The 19,524-nt window shown below is 40.7% G+C and overlaps 1 protein-coding gene across 1 annotated transcript; it reads right to left on the bottom strand.

Annotated features, from left to right (window-relative positions):
- Positions 1-1,126: 1,126 nt before the first annotated feature.
- On the bottom strand, positions 1,127-15,482 carry LOC137595508 (sodium- and chloride-dependent neutral and basic amino acid transporter B(0+)-like). The gene is made up of 13 exons (XM_068315680.1): positions 15,356-15,482; positions 14,975-15,136; positions 12,620-12,734; positions 12,412-12,544; positions 12,036-12,176; positions 8,018-8,153; positions 7,248-7,340; positions 7,033-7,158; positions 6,787-6,905; positions 4,191-4,290; positions 2,543-2,652; positions 1,629-1,796; positions 1,127-1,546 (listed from the first exon to the last, which is right to left on the bottom strand). The coding sequence occupies exons 1-13, from the start codon at positions 15,459-15,461 to the stop codon at positions 1,418-1,420; spliced, it is 1,638 nt and encodes a 545-aa protein (XP_068171781.1). The 5' UTR covers positions 15,462-15,482; the 3' UTR covers positions 1,127-1,417.
- Positions 15,483-19,524: the final 4,042 nt, after the last annotated feature.

Raw genomic sequence — 19,524 nt, 5'->3', positions numbered from 1 at the left:
ATATGAAACATTTTGGTCAGATACCTACACCACCGCTTACTTTTAAAAATGTTAAAACTTCACTACCTGATATCTAATATTTGATTTCTGTTCCTTTGTGCAGGATTTGGCCTGGCATTCATTGCTTATCCTGATGCTTTAACTCAGCTCCCCATTTCATCTTTCTGGATATAGATGAAGTGCAGTACTTTCAAAAAGTTTCAGACCAATGCTTCTTTCTTTGAAACACAGTAAAACAAGCACCTAAAAAAACTTACTAGAAGAAAACCTTTAAAGGTGCTTTTGGATCAAGAAATGCTCATCATGAATGTAAAATACTCAGTTACCTCAGACCCAGACCAACGTTATAGCAGTGCCAGTATATTTAGTTTTATTTGTGTTTGCTGCAAATTAGAAAAAATACTCTAACATCACAGTCAGTGATGTGAATATGTAATTTCAACATTGTGATTAATGATGTTCATTAAGTTACAGTATTGAATGGGTGTGCAAAATGGATCTGCAAACCTACCTGATCAACAGGAGTTGCAGGATCCCTGGAAACTTCTGACACATTCAACATCTTGTTTCATCCGTTTGTGACCTTTCTGTCAGAGGAATTTTGGATTGCTCCCAAAACACGTCACAAAGTACAAAGTTGCTACCAACCAATCAGTGATTACCTCCTGCCTTACCTCAGCTCTCACCTCTACAACTCATCAGCAAACATTTGTTATTTTAATCAATTAATTAAATATGAAAAGCCAATGACTGCAAGAGGCTTTCGGTTAGCTCCTCATATTTTAAAGAAAAAAAAGCATAGTTTGTATGTCAAAGACTGGTTTGCATCACAAAAGGTCTTTAAATACATAGTTAATATTATGTGCTAACTGGATATAATACTAACTGGAAACATGACTGTTTCCAGTTAGTATCACTAAAACTGATATCACATAGTAATTACAAAAGGCACATCCAAACAGCGCAAATCATTCATGATGTTTTTTAATCGAAGTAGTTAGTTACAAAAAATTCCCCACTTTTCTTTTCTGTTAATGGCAATACCATCCCTTATTGCTTCTGGCTTCGTTATTAGAAATTTATTGCAGAAAGAAAGAAAGAAAAAACGAAGGAGAGACGGAAAAAGCAAACCAACAAGTAAGGTTACACATTAAGTGTCTTTATGTATTTGCATTACTTAGAAAAACATTTTTGTTAGATGTGAAGTGTGAGGCGATTAGCATTTGCAGAAGTCACCTTATCTAAGGCCCCGTCCACACGATGAAGGATTTTTTTAAAAACGGAAATTTTTAAAAACGCATCGAAAACGATTTGTACCTTCTGTCTCGTCTTTTGAGTTTTCGTTTGAGCATTTTCCACCTTTATTTATTTATTCCGTGTCCGACATACCTACAGTATCTCCCGTACCCAAATTGCATTACATTTGTTTATAATTTGTCGACAATGCCATTCTTTGGCGACAGCGTTCTTCTGAGTAGCGTTCTCCTCGATGGATATCCAGGTAGGGGTGCCATTCCTCAGAGGGAGAAGACAATAACTTCAGACACTGTAGAAAGTTTGGTACAATAAGGTTCATTGGGTGCACATCTAATTCTGCCCGGAAGAAGACTAAATGGTTCAATACAGACCATCCACAGGCTTCCATTGGCTCTCAACAGCTTATAAACAACAACGACAGGGATCCAGATGATGACAAACCCAATCATGCACCAGCCCAGCATCGTACCCCAGACTGGGTACTGGATGTCTCCATAGGTGGGTGGAGTAAGGATTACAAGAGACCAAACCAGAATCACCTGCACGTAAAAGTTTTTCGGTCATTATAATTCTCCATAGAGACACAATAAAAAATAAAGCATATCCGTACCGTACAAAACAATCACTGTATTACCAGTCTGCAATGCACTGGTGGTGCATCCAGGGCATACCCTACCTCTCACCCACAGTCGGCTGGGATAAGCTGACAATGAGACGGTTGCACTTATCACGTTTTCCGAGGAAGGAAGGGTGGGGGGGTGGGGGAGGGATGGATGGATTTGCAGTGCTTGTCAAGTCACTCTATTATGAAATATACTCTATGTCAAAACATTTCAAAGTGAAATTGGTCCACAAATAGTGTCTAGATTACATTTCCTTCCTACAAATTAAACTTTAAATTGCAACTTTATTCCCTAATAAGCCTAAAAAGTTTGGCTTCATCTCAAGATAACAACATGAAATACTAAGGATCTCCTTATTTCAGTTTAGGTTTTAGTCTTCAGATTTTCAAGTTATGAATAGGGATGAATGGATGGATGGATGGATTTGCAGTGCTTGTCAAGTCACTATTATGAAACATACTTACTGTATGTCATAACATTTCAAAGTGAATTTGGTCCACAAATAGTGTCTAGATTAAATTTTCTTCCTACAAATTAAACTTAAAATTGCAGCTTTATTCCCTAATAAGCCTAAAAATGTTGTGTACAGTGGGACTAAAGAATAAAATGTACAAGGACTGTGAAGTACATTATAAAGGAAATAAACAAGTTGTTATTCTCACCAACACGATGCAGGGTGTGACAAAGTACCAGGATACTCTGCACCACAGGCGAAAGTAAAAGTTCTTCTTTCCAATCATCATTTCAACATCTTCTATGAAAGTGTTCCCACCTGAAATGCATGAAATCTACTTGAATATGTAATCTACAGTAATACTGTACTGTATATAAACCAGTCAAGCACTTCTATTTCAGGCAAAGAATAGTTTGTTATCAAAAGATGGTAAATTTCCAATCAAATGAATTATTTACATGAGAGAAGAGAGTTATAACTGTGAAGTCTACAGTTGTTTAAAATATAGGTCTAGTGCAATAATTTTTGTCATCAAATTCCAATCCAAGACCAAAGCTGATGACATTCTAACAGGTGTTTTCTATGTAACCATAACATGATAAAGGGTATTCCTCTGTGCCACACAAGGTCTTCATTATGATTGTCATGGGTGTGCTAGTTTATTCAAACAGTTTGACATACTTTCAGATATACTACGCTATCCAGACATATGCAAGTCTCAGAACTTTCATGTAGGTAGAGGCCTGTAGTACTTTAAAACAATAGTGCTCTATTGAGCTGAAACCTTAAAAGGAAAATTTGATGGAGACAAGAAATGCTTTCTAACCAATTTTCATTAGGTTTTCAATATAATGGGTAGGTACAATTCATATTATTAAAATACAAGTTAGTTCTTGAGATATTGAGCCGTACTTTACCACATTAACAGCTGGTGGGATATCTCCACTATTAGGTAATCCACAGACGGTTGTCAAAATTGAAGATATTTCTGGTTGTCCTTTAGATATTCATTATTTCTTTTCAAAAATTTCTGTAGACTCCAGACAGTTCAAGAAATGTTGTGGGGTCATAATCTGTCACAAATCTCTAAATTACCATTAGACTTAATTTATTTCTATTTTCAGTTCTTTTTAGCCTTTTACATATTCTACATTTGCACAAAGTAAAATAAAATTTGGCTTTGTTTAAAAGTAGGTCCCAGCGATTTATAAATCGGTAGGAGCTACATGATCGGTAGGATGTGGTCTGACATTGTTTGCCTATCCCGAATAAGCAAGGTATTCCTTTAAAAAGATTCAATAGACTTGGGAGCACATGTTGCTCAAAGACTTGTTTATATAATTCGGCTTTAATGATGCCTTTACAAATGCAAGTCAGCAAGACCTAGTCTAGTAACACACCCACTAGCATCGTAGAGTAAGGTCTTTAGCACTAGGAAGTGGTGTCCATGATTTCCAAAAAGTTTTTAAATTCTGACCAGCTTTCAACTTCACCTCAGTCCATCTCTAATGAGCTTGGGCTCAGTGATGCTGGCTGTTGCTGGATCCCTCCTATATATGTTTTGCTCTTTTGCATGGTAGAGTTTTAGTAATAATTTGTGGGTGCAGCAACAATCTATGTTCATAGCTTTTGGAGCACTCCCGAGCTCATGCAGGGATGTCCGCTACAAAATCTTGTCTGTTTTTAATGCAGTGCTATCTCAGAGCCCTAAGACTCAACGAATCTGTATGTATCTGTGTACATGAGGGACAAGGCCCAAAACAATATTGGAGGGCCCTCACATAGCACTGAATTAAAAGCAGACCAACTATAACTGTTGAATTTTAAGTATTCTCATAAATGTTATTTATATTTACCATATATGTAGATGAAGCCAATGATCTCAATGAGAGCCAGAAAAAGCAGCAACCATCCGCCAACAAACGTGTCCATAAGAGTTACCCAGTAAATTCCTGCCTAAATTCGCACACACACACACACACACACACACACACACACACACACACACACACACACACACACACACACACACACACACACACACACACACACACACACACACACACACACACACAGCAGGTAAGTACAATAAATACACGTAAGTACTATGCAACATGTTCAACGTGGGGTTATAACATGCTGGAAGTTTACAGCAAAATCAAGTATGCATACAAAGTCTCTCCCTCCCCCAATTTAGACAATAAGACCTATCCGTTCCTGTTTCTCATCCCAGCATACAGACCTCTCATACAAAGAACAAAGAACAGTACCTGAGGTGAGACCTGTATGATGTGGTCTGAAAATGCCATCCCACAACTACAGGACTGGCTCCATGCGACCAACTGGGAAATTTTTGCACAGGAGGACTTGAATTTCTACACATTCACTGTTCAGTTTTATATTAAAATGTGTATGGATAATGCAACTGAGAAGAAGATGGTAAGACATTATCCATATAGAGAACGGTGGATGAACACTGAGGTGGAACAGCTGCTGAGGGAACAAGACTCTGCTTTCAGGTCTGGAAACGTGGAACTTAACAACTTAGCCAGATCCAACATGAAGAGGGGCATCAAGCGGGCAAAGGAAGCATATGCCAGAAAGATTGAAGGACAGTTCATGGAGTGGAATCCCCGCCGTGTTTGGCAGAGCATCCGTGACCTCATTAACATGAACAGCTCCAGTGCTCCCACCACCAGCACTAGTACCAGCGCAGACCTAGAGGAGAACCTGAATCTGTTCGTTGTTAAGTTTGAAGTTGGAGAGGAGCAGGATGCCCCGATGCTGTTGCCTGCTGACACCCTGGCCCTCACTGTAGGCAGAGGAGGTCAGGACGGTGCTTCACGGTGAGAACCCATTGAAACTTGCTGGTCTTGACAGCGTCCAGGGGAGGGTACTGAACGGCTGTGCAGGCCAGCTACCAGTTTTTTTACTTCCGTTTTTAACCTCTCACTTGCCACCTGCACAGTACCCATTTGCCTGAAATATGCCGTCATTGTACCCATCCCCAAGAACAAGTCGCTCAACAGCCTACGACTAGACCTGTGGCTCTTCTTCTACAATGATGGTGCTTAGAGAGGTTGGTTTTGAGGAACATAACATCTCTCCTGCCTCCCAGTCTTGATCAGCACCAGTTTGCATATAGTGCCAACAGGTCCACTGGTGATGCAATCAACACGACCCTCCACACAGTGTGTGAACACCTTGAACACCCTAACAGCTATGCGAGGAAGTTGTTTGTGAACTTCAGCTCTGCCTTTAACACACTTGTTCCAAGCAGACTGTTGTCTAAACTGCACAGTCTGGGTATCGACGAGCACACTTGCACATGGATCAGGAACTGTATCAAAAACCGCCGTCTGTCAGTTAAGCTGGGGGACTACCACTCCTCAGCTCTGGCTATGAGCACTGTGGCCCCTCAAGGCTGCATGCTCAGTCCAATGCTCTACACCCTGTACACCAATGACTGTGCACCAATTAACAGCTGCAACATTGCGGTAAAATTTGCAGATATTACTGTGGTGGAGCTGATTAAAATTAGCAATTAGTCACCCCACTACATGGTAATCCCTCATCAACCTGGCACTCAAACCCTTGAAAAACAAGGAGTTGGTGCTGGACTTCAGGAGGAAGATGGCGGATCCCCGCTTCTTCTCATCCAAGGGGACCTGGTGGAATGGGTCAGTGAGTTCAAGTTCCTGGGAACGCACATCTCACAGGACCTTAGATAGGACACCAACACTAATGCCATTGTGAAAAAAGCGTAGCAGCGCCTATAATGTCTAAGGTCGTTGAGAAGGGTAAACGTGTCCCAAGAACCTGCTGCTGTTCTTCTATAGGTTTTCTGTGGAGAACATCCTCAACAACAACATGTTGCTGTGGTTCACGAGCTGCTCTCAGGCTGACAAGAAGACTCTGGAAAGGGTCAGGAAGTCAGCCGAACATCTACAACACCAGATGTCCGACCGCAGGCCACAAGAATCACCTGTGACAGTTCACACTGTGGCCATGGCCTGTTCTTTCTGCTGCTCTCAGGGAAAATGTACAGGACCATCAAGGTCTGCAATATAAGACTGACCAACACGTTTTACTCAAGTGCAATCAGAGTACTGAACACAATACTCCGAAAGTGAATAACAATACACTTTGGAATGTTTTTCTCAATCATGTACTCCGTGCAATGCTTTTGTTGCGGCCGCTGCTATCAAGCCCTCTGCCCTAACATTCTTACAGTCTTGTTGGCTGATTGTAAATATACTTCTATAATTGCCTTGTTTCTTGTACCTATGCCTTTTTTTATACTTGTTCCTTTGCACCTGAGTTTGTTCACCCGGAGTTGTCTTTAAAATTTCATTGCACACTTGTGTATAGTGACAAAAAAAGGCATTCTGTTCTATTCTATAATTATACCAGACAGTGGTTATAAAGCCAGTGTACGCAGATTTACATTACCCTTGTGACCAATGGGAGGGCCAGGAGGTAGCTGATCGCACATGATGTCAGGGTTACTAATTGACGTTTATTTTTTAAGATCTCAGGGAAGGCATCACACAGGCCGGTGACGATCACTTCTAATGTCAAGAACACAGACAAGAATCAGTGAGCCCATACTGTGGTCTGGAATAGGATACATATAAGTCTACATGTACTTATATATATAAGTCAGTTAGGGCAAGGACTAAAAAGAGAACCTCTCACCTATTCCTGCAAAGACAGAATCCAGGCCAATTATGAAAATCATTAAAAAAAACAGGACAGACCAGAGAGATGAAATGGGGAGCTGAGTTAAAGCCTCAGGATAAGCAATAAATGCCAGGCCAAATCCTGCACAAACGAAGGGAAATCAAACATTAGAGATCAGGTAGCGATGTTTTAACTTTTTTTAAAAGTAAGTGGTGGTGTAGGTATCTGACCTTCCTTCACCACGGTTTCAACAGGCTTTCCAGAGATATAAGCCATATGACCCAGGATTGAAAAGGTAACAATGCCTGCAATTACACCTGAAACTTTGGAAATAGGACAATTGTCACACAGATTGTTCAAAGATAGCATACATTTTCTTCCTTCTCAGCATGTAAACATTGCAGATTTATGTTACATGCTTGTGCAATTTCCTCCGGGATTATTAAGTATATATCTATCAGGAGGAAGACAAAACTTCTCAACCATAGTAGAAATGGTGAAACTCAAACCATTGTCCAACAGTTCTAGAAAGAAAACTAGTACTATAGATTCAATGTTGGGTACTTAAGTAATTCCTTTTGATACTACCTGGAAGGGACCATAAAATGTTCATGAAATTAAGCACTAAAGCACAAAGATGGAGGACATTTCTATTCCAAAAAGGGAGGCCAAAATACCTTGGCTGTCATTGGCTGTAATTCACAAGCCAATCACTAGAGCCCTATATTCTGGCTTAACATGACATCAGCTTTGCAAGATGAACATTTTCTGGATGTTTTGGCTCACTTCAGGTTCAGTATGAGAAGCTAGTGTTGCCTTCATCTACATTACAGGCATGAGGGGTTATTTACTATCTGATTATTTCTTTCTTCACTCTTTTACAAGAGAGACCTGGCCAAGTGCTGATTTCTTTCTAAGATGCATTGGTGCAAAATACAGTTACAATTAATCAAATACTTCAAACTAAAATAGAGTTCCAACTGAAATTATGTTATCCTACCATGATTAATGAAAGTTACCAAAACTGTGTCCGGGATGAAGTTATTGTGGAAGTTGTTATAGGAAGCCAGAGTTGAAACTCCACCCATGGCAACAGATAGGGAAAAAAAAGTCTGACTCGCTGCATCCCTCCAAACCTAAAACACAACATTATTTTAAAGTAACATTGAAAAGTTTTTTTGCAAATACTAACCACTGTTTTTTCACCATTATGGTGGTATAACTGTAGAAATAGCCATGCTGGCCTTTCTGTCTATTCAGTACATTGGATAAAATCTGTACATCAACAAATGGTTCCCTCAATCTTCATTCAAGTGTTGCAATAACTCTTGGTCAGGTTGGTATGAAATTGAAACTTGGCCATAACAACATTGTCTAATAATGATATTAGATGTGTGTGAATTAACCAGTTGCATGTCAACACATGAGCCCTACACATGACATGCTAATTAGAGCTGTCAGGCGATTAAAAAAATTCTGAAAAAATAAACAATCCTCTTCTTCTTCTCCTTTCGGCTTTTCCCTTCAGGGGTCACCACAGCGAATTGATTGCCTCCATCTAACCCTGTCCTCTGCATCCTCTTCTCTCACACCAACTACCTTCATGTCCTCCCTCACTACATCCATAAACCTCCTCTTTGGTCTTCCTCTAGGCCTCCTGCCTGGCAGTTCAAAACTCAGCATCCTTCTACCAATATATTCACTATCTCTCCTCTGGACATGTCCAAACCATCTCAGTCTGGCCTCTCTGACTTTATCTCCAAAACCTCTAACATGTGCTGTCCCTCTGATGTACTCATTCCTGATCCTATCCTTCCTGGTCACTCCCAAGGAGAACCTCAACATCTTCATCTTTGCTACCTCCAGCTCTGTCTCCTGTCTTTTCCTCAGTGACACTGTCTCTAGACCAAACAACATTGCTGGTCTCATCACAGTTTTGTACACCTTTCCTTTCATTTTAGATAAAACTCTTCTATCACACATCACACCTGACACTTTCCTCCACCCGTTCCATCCTGCCAGTACACGCTTCTTCACCTCTTTTCCACACTCTCCATTGCTCTGGACTGTTGATCCTAAGTACTTAAAATCTTCCACCTTCTTGATCTCTTCTCTCTGTAACTTCACTCTTCCACTTGGGTCCCTCTCATTCACACACATGTACTCTGTCTTACTGCGGCTAACCTTCATTCCTCTCCTTTCCAGGACAAACCTCCACCTCTCTAGCTTCTCCTCCACCTCTCCCCTGCTCTCACTACAGATCACCATGTCATCTGCAAACATCATGGTCCATGGAGATTCCTGTCTAACCTCGTCTGTCAGCCTGTCCATCACCATAGCGAACAAGAAGGGGCTCAGAGCTGATCCCTGATGCAGTCCCACCTCCACCTTGAACTCCTCTGTCACACCTACAGCACACCTCACCACTGTCTTACAGTCCTCATACATGTCCTGCACCGCTCTAACATACTTCTCTGCCACTCCAGACTTCCCCATACAATACCACAGTTCCTCTCTGGGCACCCTGTCATGAGCTTTCTCCAGATCTACAAAAACACAATGCAGCTCCCTCTGGCCTTCTCTATACTTCTCTATCAACATCCTCAAAGCAAATACTGCATCTGTAGTACTCTTTTTTGGCATGAAACCATACTGCTGCTCACAAATGCTCGCTTCTGCCCTTAGTCTAGTTTCCACAACTCTTTCCCATAACTTCACTGTATGGCTCACCAGCTTTATTCCTCTGTAGTTGCCACGACTACAGAGGAATACATCTCCCTTGGTCTTAAAAATGGGCGCCAGGACACTTCTCCTCCACTCCTCCAGGAATCTTTTCGCTATTTAAGATCCTGTTGAACAACCCAGTCAGAAACTCTACTGCCACCTCTCCTAGACACTTCCAAACCTCTACAGGTATATCATCAGGATCGACTGCCTTTCCACTCTTCATCCTCTTCATTCTCCTTACTTCATCCCGACTAATCATTGCTACTTTCTGGTCCACAACAGTCGCCTCTTCTAGCCTTTGTTCTCTCTCATTTTCCACATTCATCAACTCTTCAAAGTACTCTTTCCATCTTCCCATCACACTACTGGCACCTTTAAATAGACTTCCGTCCCTATCCTTAATCACCCTAACCTGCTGCACGTCCTTCCGATCTGTGTCTCTGTCTTGCCAACCTGTATAGATCAGTTTCTCCCTCCTTACTCTCCAACCTAGCATACAAGTCATCATAAGCTCCTTGTTGGGCATTTGCTACCTCTACCTTCACCTTATGCTGCATCTCTCTGTACTCCTGTCTACCCTCCTCAGTCCTCTCAGTGTTCCACTTCTTTTTAGCTAATCCCTTTCTCTATCTACACTCCTGTACCTCCTCATTCCACCACAAAGTCTCCTTATCTACTTTCCTTCCAGATGACATACCAAGTACTCTCCTACCTGTCTCCCTGATCACATTAGCTGCAGTTGTCCAGTCATCTGGAAGCACCTCCTGGCCACCCAGAGCCTGCCTTAACTCCTACCTAAAAGTCATGCAACACTCTTTCTTTTTTTTGCTTCCACCATTTCGTCTTCTGCTCTGCCTTTGCCCTCTTCCTCTCCCTCACCACCAGAGTCATCCTGCACACCACCATCCTATGGTGTTTGGCTACACTCTTGCCTAACACTACTTTGTAGTCACTGATCTCCTTCAGGTTACACAGTCTACACAAGATGTAATCTACCTTCAGTTTACACCGTCTACACAAGATGTAGTCTACCTACACAAGATGTAGTCTACCTACACAATATGTAGTCTATGTAGGCGATTAAAAAAAATCTATTACAGGATTTGTAATTAATTAATCTAATTAATCGCATTTTAATCTCATACCTGCTAAAGGCCCACAAATAAAGATTTTGAATTGTAGGACATTACAAAATTGTAGTGCATGACTAATCAATAGAATGCACCAAGAAGAGAAGATTTGAAATTTTTATTGGCTAAGTGTGCTTTATAAATGGAATTTTTTTTAATGTCACCTATTTCAAAGCGCAAAACCAAGACAGTGCATTAACTCACATGAAATGACCTACCTGCAAATCAGTGATTTCTGCTGTTGTTATTGACAGACCAGTTCAGATATGCGTGGCTTCACCTTGACAAGTGCTACTCTGAGGTCATTTTCACAGCCAAGTCTGTTTCTGTTGTTTTCCATGCAGCTTAAGGAAGTGTTCCTTCATTTTTGCCAGTGCCAGACTAGAGTTGCTCAAATTGACATTGCAAATCCTGCAGAACGCTGACTCCCATCACGTTCCGTTATACAGTACATGTAAATTCACGTTGCACATATTCGTCCGACCACTTTCTTTTTTTGCTCAACATAGTTACTATGAATTAAAATATTAAGAAAGCAATCAGATGATGTACCATCATGACAGGCATAAATCGACTACTGAGTGCGCAAAATCCCATGTAGCACAGGTAGGCTAATTGATGTAGCGTCACGTGTTCACCTGCAGCCAGCGATGGCTAAGGGGGTAGTGTCATCACGAATTGACACGATGTGTCAAACGTACACAGTGATTCCTGTATGTTCAGCAAAAACACCCGAGTGGGCTTGCCTCGCTCTCCTGTGTCACGTCCATCTCTACTGTCAGCCACCCTGCTTTTGACTAGTGGCGCAGGTACGAAGTGACGTCACTGCAGCCTACGGGTCACTCAATGGGCCAAACTTAAAATGCATGAGCATTGACTTGCCACTCACGATTGCGTTAATTTTTATAGCGCGTTAATTTGCAGTGAAATTAATTAATCTAACGCGTTAAACTGACAGCCCTAATGCTAATATTAACATTCTGATAAAAGAAATACTAAATTACATTTTTCCATTAGTATATTGAAATGTTTTCTATGGAATCGAGTTTGATTTTGCAGTTGTGTATTTGCAGCAAATGATGGCGGCAAATTGTGACTGTGAATGTCACGTCACAGAGTTGAAAGTCGTAACAAGTCAACTGTAGCTTATTTGGTTCTTACCTCTCCGTCTGTTAGTTTAGTCAGACTGGATTTGGAGCCAATAAAGTATGCTATCCCGTCTCCAGCTCCCTCTAGCGTTACACCTCTGATCAGCAGGATCAGGATCACCAGCAATGGAAATATAGTTGTGAAATAAACAATCTGGTAGGGAACAAATGAATAAATTCATAGAGTCTTTGAAAGATAGTAAAAGTTCATTGTGTTGGATGGGCAAAACCAATTTTAACCTCTGAAAATGATACAGTGTAGAGTAGACCATACTACCATTCATTATCAAAGTGAATCAATGAACAATGACATATCTGTTTATAGATTATCTTAATTTTTGTTTTTCAGAAACTGCAAACGACAAACTATGAGGTGTTGGTGGTCTTACTTTGCCTGAGGACTTGATGCCTTTGATGAGTGATGCTGCAACAATTATGGAGCTTAGCAACATACAGAGGGCTAGGTGCCAAACTACTGGTCCTGTTTCATCAAGACCGCTGGATCTCTGCAGAGCCACATTACTGAGGACAGAGACATTGGTAATGTCAACAGTTTGATCAGTGTGTATATTTACACTTTATGTGGATGATTCTTACTCCCAATACTCTTCACTTGGGCTCTGGAATGGAACTGTGATGATGTTGGAGGAAGGACAGGTTCTGTTTTCCTGAGTCCAGTTGGCCAATAAAACCCCACTCACATTGCAATATTCTAAAAATAGAAGAAAAAACTTGCACATAATTCAATGTGGTAGGTGTGTAGGTGTGATCAAAAGCTAGTCACAATTTTTAGACTCCAGGAGCAAAGGCCTTGGCTTATTTATCCACCACAGAGATATGTCTGTGTCAAGCACTGCGGGAGTGAAACGTCAAGTCTTCAACAATTACGATTCAATTTTTAAAATTTTTAAAATGTTCCTCGTAAAACTGCAAAAGCAGATGAAACAATGTACTCATCCAGTACTTCTAATTCCACTGAACTTTTTTATTTTTTGCAATGTTTTTGTCCATGCCTTGATTGGAATTGTAGCTACTCCAGGTGGTAATGATCTGTTTTGGCAGAGCCTGAAAGCTGCACCCCTTTTCAGTAGAGAGTGTTGTTAGCCTGTTTATCCATCCATTCATGGACGAGAGGTGGGGTACACCCCAGATGAGACATCACTTCATCACAGAGCTACACAAGAGACAAGTAAGCGCTCACACTCACACCTATGGGTAATTTTGGTGTGACCAGTGGACCTAATTCACCTGAGCTGTGTGTTTTTGTTGGTGGGAGGAGAACCTGGAGAGAAACCCACGGAGACACGGGGAGAACAAATTAATCAAACCCATAACTTTCTTGTAGTAAGGCAACAGTGAGCCACTAGCCACTGAGCCACTGTGCTGCGCTGCCAGTTTAATCTAAACAGAATAATGTTGGATGTATCCCTTAAATGAATTGCATCAGTCTTGAAAAATGAGTTCCCCTGTTCTCCGTGAACTCACAGTCCAAGTTTGAAGGTTTTCAGAAACAGATGGACAGACATATTTGTCACATTAATATACTGTATTACAATTACATCCACAAGTAAGTCAGTGACAGATTATGAGACAATTTAATTATATCCCTGTACGCCCTAAGTGAGAGCTGCGTTCAGGTTCTCGGCAGTAAGTCAGACTTGTTCCAAGTAGCTGTTGGCCCTCGCCAGGGCTGCGCTTTATCACCAATTCTGTTCGTGATTTTCATGGACAGGATATCGAGGCGTAGTCGCGGTGAGGAGGAGTTACAGTTTGGTGGCCTAAAGATTGCATCGCTGCTTTATGAAGATGATGTGGTCCTGTTTGCGTCATCGGCCTGTGACCTGCAGCACTCACTGGTCCGGTTTGCAGCCGAGTGTAAAGCGGCAGGGATGAGGATCAGTACCTCCAAATCTGAGACCATGGTCCTCAGCAGGAAACTGGTGGACTGCCTTCTCCGAGTGGGGGATGAGGTACTTCCACAAGTGAAGGAGGAGGGTGAACAGGAGGGTCCTGTTCACAAGTGAGGGGACAATGGAGCGTGAGATTGGACGGAGAATTGGGGCAGCAAGAGCGGTATTGCAGTGGCTTTACCGCACTGTTGTCTCAAAGAGGGAGCTAAGCCAAGAGGCAAAGCTATCCATCTTCCGTTCAATCTTCATTCCTACCCTCACCTATGGTCATGAGCGATGGGTCATGACCGAAAGAACGAGATCACGGATACAAGCGGCTTAAATGGGCTTTCTCAGATGGATAGCTGGTGTCTCCCTTAGAGATAAGGTGAGAAACACTGCTGTTCGCTAGGGGCTCAGAGTACAGCCGCTGCTCCTTCACGTGGAAAGGAGTCAGCTGAGTTGCCTTTGGCATCTGGTGCGGATGCCTCTGGGACGCCTCCCTAAGGAGGTGTTTCTGGCACGTCCAGCTGGGAAGAGACCTCAGGGCAGACCCAGGACCAGGTAGAGGGATTATATCTCAACACTGGCCTGGGAACGCCTTGGGATCCCCCAGTCAGAGCTGGTGGATGTGGCTGGGGAAAGGGAAGTTTGGGTCTCCCTATTGAAGCTACTGCCCCTGCGACCCGATTCCGGATAAGTGGTGGATTGCGACCCGATTCCGGATAAGTGGTGGAAGATGGATGGATTAATTATACTAAAGGGATAAAATTGTTTGTATTTTCTGTCCATTTAAAAAAAAGTTTTGGTTTGGGAACCAGTTATTAATTAGGATTTAGTTTACATTATGAAGCTGCTTGATGTTGACAAAATGCAGTAAACTGTCCATCTTCAGCAATTTTAATTATACTAGACACAATCCTCTTTATTTTTTACTGTCAGCTTAGTTTAGTTAGATATAGCAAAGCCAGAATTGGAACTAATGTTAAGAGAGACAAATCAAGATTCATCAAACAGAAGATTTGTTCAACCTCTCAAGAAAATATGATGAGTGGAAAAGCACCTATAGGAGTGATGCTGCAGTTATTGTCTGCCCAGCTGGAGCAGTTGGACCACGGCAGAGGAAACTGGAAGGAGGCAAACAAGTAGTACAGGCTGTAGGCGATGATGACGTTGTAATAGATTAACACCATTGCCATCAACATTAACATGGAAATGCCAACACCTGGAAAATTGGGAAAGATGACAGATAATAAATTACTCACAACAAACTATCCTTCAGTACAACATGAGACCAATCTGCCATTGTGTGTGTATGTTCTACAAAGTCATAGACATCTTTGTTACGTCATTTTTGATATGTGTTTTTGATTTGCCGTCAGTTCAGAGTCACATTTACTCTTGTGGTTTCACATGTTTAGATCTCATGTTCTCTCAGGCTCACCTTGCAGTATCGGCACAGCGCTCCATAGTTTGATTAAGCTTTGGCTGGAAAACTGCCCAATGGCAGCTTCCATGAGGAAAAGAGGAATTCCACTCAGCACCAACATTAGGAAATAAGGAATGAGAAAGGCACCTGATCACAGGGATATTAACAAGATTTTATATTTATACATTCATACCACTTTAGAGAAACAGAGACATAACTCTTTTAAACAATATTACCAAATACTTACCCCCCCCATTCTTGTAGGCTAGGTATGGAAGTCTCCAGATGTTTCCCAGGCCAATGACAAATCCAATCACAGAGAGCAGATACTCTGCTTTGTTCGACCAGTTTCCACGCTCAGGATTCTCATCACCTTCAAAAACTTGTAACTCCTGCTAATAGAAATTGTATGTGTTAGATATTACCAAAGGCATGAATGAACCTGATGAGTCAGAAACAAAGTCACAATTTAAGACTTGAAACTATTGAACTACACAGATATATTTTCCAATTTTAGTTAGTTTAGTTGCTTTATGTTGTTTTCTTTTGTTTTGAAAGTTGAGTTTTCATGAAGCTACTGTATTTCTGCATTTGCCCGGGGACTACAGATGAAAATTAACTTTAAGCTATCTGTGTAACACATTTGTTGTGCAAGGTTCCTGTTAAATAAACACATAGAATAAATAAAATAAAATAAATATCAGCTTGTCATTGTTTAGTTGTGTTGCATTAAAAGAAAGAAAACCAGGCCGTCACCACATTCAGAGACGTGAATAATCCTTATCTTAACTTTTTAACGAATTAAATTTGTTAATTACCTAGTTCACTCATTAAGGGTACAGATGTCTACAATCCTACCTGATCAGGAAGACTTGTAGATTCCTTGGAAATGCACAAGCCATTCATTTTGTTTCACGTCCTGCTGATGTGCCGAAGAAATTTAATGTGGTTTTTGCAAAAGAGATTCACATGAACAAACTTCCTGCCAGAGAAACAGGTTTTACGGCATAGGCTTACTGAGTAATTTAGCTAAGCAGTTAGTCAGTTAAATGTCTTCTCATTGGATTTCATGGAATTATTTGTACTAGCAAGTAATTTAAATTCTATATATCATCTTATATTTTTTGTTTAAAATGGACAATTAGAAACCACAGTATGTCACGTATGGCGGGATATGGACCCAAAGGCAGGACACCAAAGGCAAATCTTTCTTCCATGATTTATTCAAGACTCAAATAATTCTCCAGACAGGCAAGAAACATAACAGACTTCCAGGAACTAAACAAGAGAAAACGAACCAGCGCCTAGCTCTCATTGAGCTAGGCCTAAAAAGCCTCATCATGATAACCCCAATGAAGTTCAGGTGTGAACGATCAGAACGGGGATGTGGATGAGTCTCAGGTGTAGACCTGTGGCGCCACCCACCAGCCCGTCCTCTCACTGTCACACACCAGAACTGCCACGCCAAACCGTGACACAGTAAATGTCACTGTTTATTATTGGTGCAGCACCAACTAGTGTTTCATTAGCCAACGGGCAAATTAAACAACATAAAGCAGTATCTGTTCACATTCTCTCAGTAAAGCAAACAGATCAGTACACCGGTTTGCTTTACGTTTAAGTTAATATTAATTTCATTGTAAAACATAACATGACGTTCACATGGTTCCTAAATTTCACCATAAAAGTTTGAACGGAAAAGAAACCAGAATCTGTCAGAAAAATGTAGTGAGGTCCAAAGTGCAACGTTTTCATCACATATCTATTAGAATGAAGAATTTATCATGGAATGCTATTAGTCCAGTGTATGTAAAAATTGTGCTTTTTGTCACATCAGCCCCATCCATCATCTAGCAGCTACCTAAAAGACAAAATCCCCCAGACTTTGTTTTCAAATTGTGAGTTTTGTTCTGTGGAACTTCTTACTCTCAGAGCTAAGACTGAGATCAGTCACCTTGTTTTCGAAAAAGCTATGTGACGCAAACGTAAAATATCACACTTGGCTCTATGTCCTAAATCACATCTTTTTTTCCCCCCCTGAAGTGTAAATCAATTAATGTAGACAGCATAAGGAGGGTTTCTGCCTTTCACAAATTGCCTCCACCTTATCTTTTACAGAATGTAGGATACATTACTATTTTGACTCTAACCTTATAATAAGCGAATCATTTAAATTTAATGAGAGATTTATCCAGTATTTCTAAAGTTTCGCACATTATGTTTTACTTGAATGTGATTAAAATGGCACGTTTCAAATTTGTGCTGATCTGTATTTAAGTGCTGCAGCTCAGACAGCAACAGCTGAACACAAGTCTTATACATTAATTAATGATTAAATATGTTCATACAGCTTTCAAATATAAAATCCAAATAATAATTGTCATAAAATTTGTCCGATTTTTAACTCTATTTTTTCAGTGTACATTAATACATTTCAGAAGTGCAAATTTCAAAGTAATTTGATAGCACATCCTAAAATCAGTGTAATTACATCATGTGACATTCATGATAGAAATACATTCAGTGTTCAAGTAGGTGCTGTTTTTTGTCAGGTTTGCAAATGACAATGATTATAGTCATTAATTCTACAGCATCAATGTCTCATTACTGACAGTAATGATCTTATCATTACAGTAATGATCAGAAATTAAATTGTAATGTCCTGTTTTACATCTGCATCACTGACTTGAGTTATCTTTAGCTGCTAGAGTTTAGTCCTTTACACGAGAAAAGAAAAGAAATTTTTCACATCATCCATGTTTGTTATGGTCTGCTGCCGGTGTAAAAGAGAACACATCAGCTTGAAAAGGTTTCACCTGTTTAAGTCTTCAGTTTAAGTTTTCAGTTAACATCAGTCAGTCTCTATTTTTCTCTTCACAAAAAGTTCTACAGTAAAAACAATGAGCACAATCACCAGCTCATTACAATATCTAAATTTTTATTATCATATTCACAGATAAGTACAGTCTCACACACATCACACAATAATTTCCTCTGCAGGCTAAAACTAACCCCTAGGCATAATCAAATATTATTTCACTGCTGCATTGTAAGGTTAAGTAAATATTGAATAGCTCTCTATACCCAAAACAACAGCCAATCCAGTTTTACAGCTTTTGCTCCAAGGGACAGTGCTCCTTCAGCGGTAGTGGCTTTCTTTATTTCCTTAATGAAACTAGAGGAAAAAAAGAGTGCTATCTTCATTAGTTCTAGATTTTAACTTTAGAAACTAAATTATTTTAACAATTTTGTTAATGTATACTCTCTAATACAACTAATTATTTACATATCATGCATGTCCACCTAAATAACTTTAATAACAAAAGTTTACACATGAAGTTATGAACTTATTTTGGACACGTTTTTTACTATCCTAACTCAATTGATACAAACAACAATTACAGAATATCAGAAACACTTAAAATACAGTAAAACTTCGTCCTACAAAATTATCCTAAAGTGCATGAAACATCTCTCCAAAACGTTTTTTGAAAAAAAATTAATTTGAAATTTTATGACAGGATAATCTATTTTATTTTATATTATTTTTCTTCTTTCCACATCCGAAAAGTTAAAAAAAAAAAAAAAAAAAAGGGTTGACGGGTAGAAGCCATTGGCTTGTAAGGTTCCCGTCCCGTCCCCGTCCCATCTATCTATACTGGTTAGCGCTGTCGCCTCACAACACGGCGGACCTGGGTTCGAGTCCCGCTCTGTGCGGAGTTCGCATGCTCTCCCCGTGTCTGCGTGGGTTCTCTCCGGGTTCTCCGGCTTCCTCCCACCTCCAAAAGCAAGCGCTTCAGGTTGGCCGTTCCAACTTGCCCGTAGGAATGAGTGTGTGTGTGCATGGTTGTATGTCTTTGTGTGTGGCTCCGCGGTGCACTGGCGTCGTGCCCGGAGTGTCCCCCGCCTCACGCCCTATGCTGTCGAGATAGGCTCCCCGTGACCCGCTGCGGCGGATATAGCGGTGGTAATCTGAAGATGACTGACTGTGTATATTGAGTATGATTTTGATTTTTGAGGTTAGAGACGCCATGTGATGCTGGCTCCCCCTAGTGGTGCAAGTGCATGATGTATTAGACGTGTGCTCGACACGAAGGAAGACATGCAATCAACAGGTGGTCATTGAAAGAATGAGGATAAGTGTGTGTGTGTGTGTGTGTGTGTGTGTGTGTGTGTGTGTGTGT

Source organism: Antennarius striatus, chromosome 5, assembly GCF_040054535.1.
Source record: "Antennarius striatus isolate MH-2024 chromosome 5, ASM4005453v1, whole genome shotgun sequence".
Classification (NCBI taxonomy): Eukaryota; Metazoa; Chordata; class Actinopteri; order Lophiiformes; family Antennariidae; genus Antennarius; species Antennarius striatus.
Note: the sequence above shows the minus strand (reverse complement) of the source record. Positions and strands in the feature narration are given on the sequence as shown.

Coding starts and splice junctions, on each gene's coding strand:
- LOC137595508 (XM_068315680.1), bottom strand. CDS start 15,461: ATGTTGGTGCTGAGTGGAATTCCTCTTTTCCTCATGGAAGCTGCCATT. Junction 7,341..8,017: donor GGTAACTTTCATTAATCATG/GTAGGATAACAT, acceptor CTATTTCCAAAG/TTTCAGGTGTAATTGCAGGC. Junction 1,547..1,628: donor CCAATGGAAGCCTGTGGATG/GTCTGTATTGAA, acceptor AACTTTCTACAG/TGTCTGAAGTTATTGTCTTC.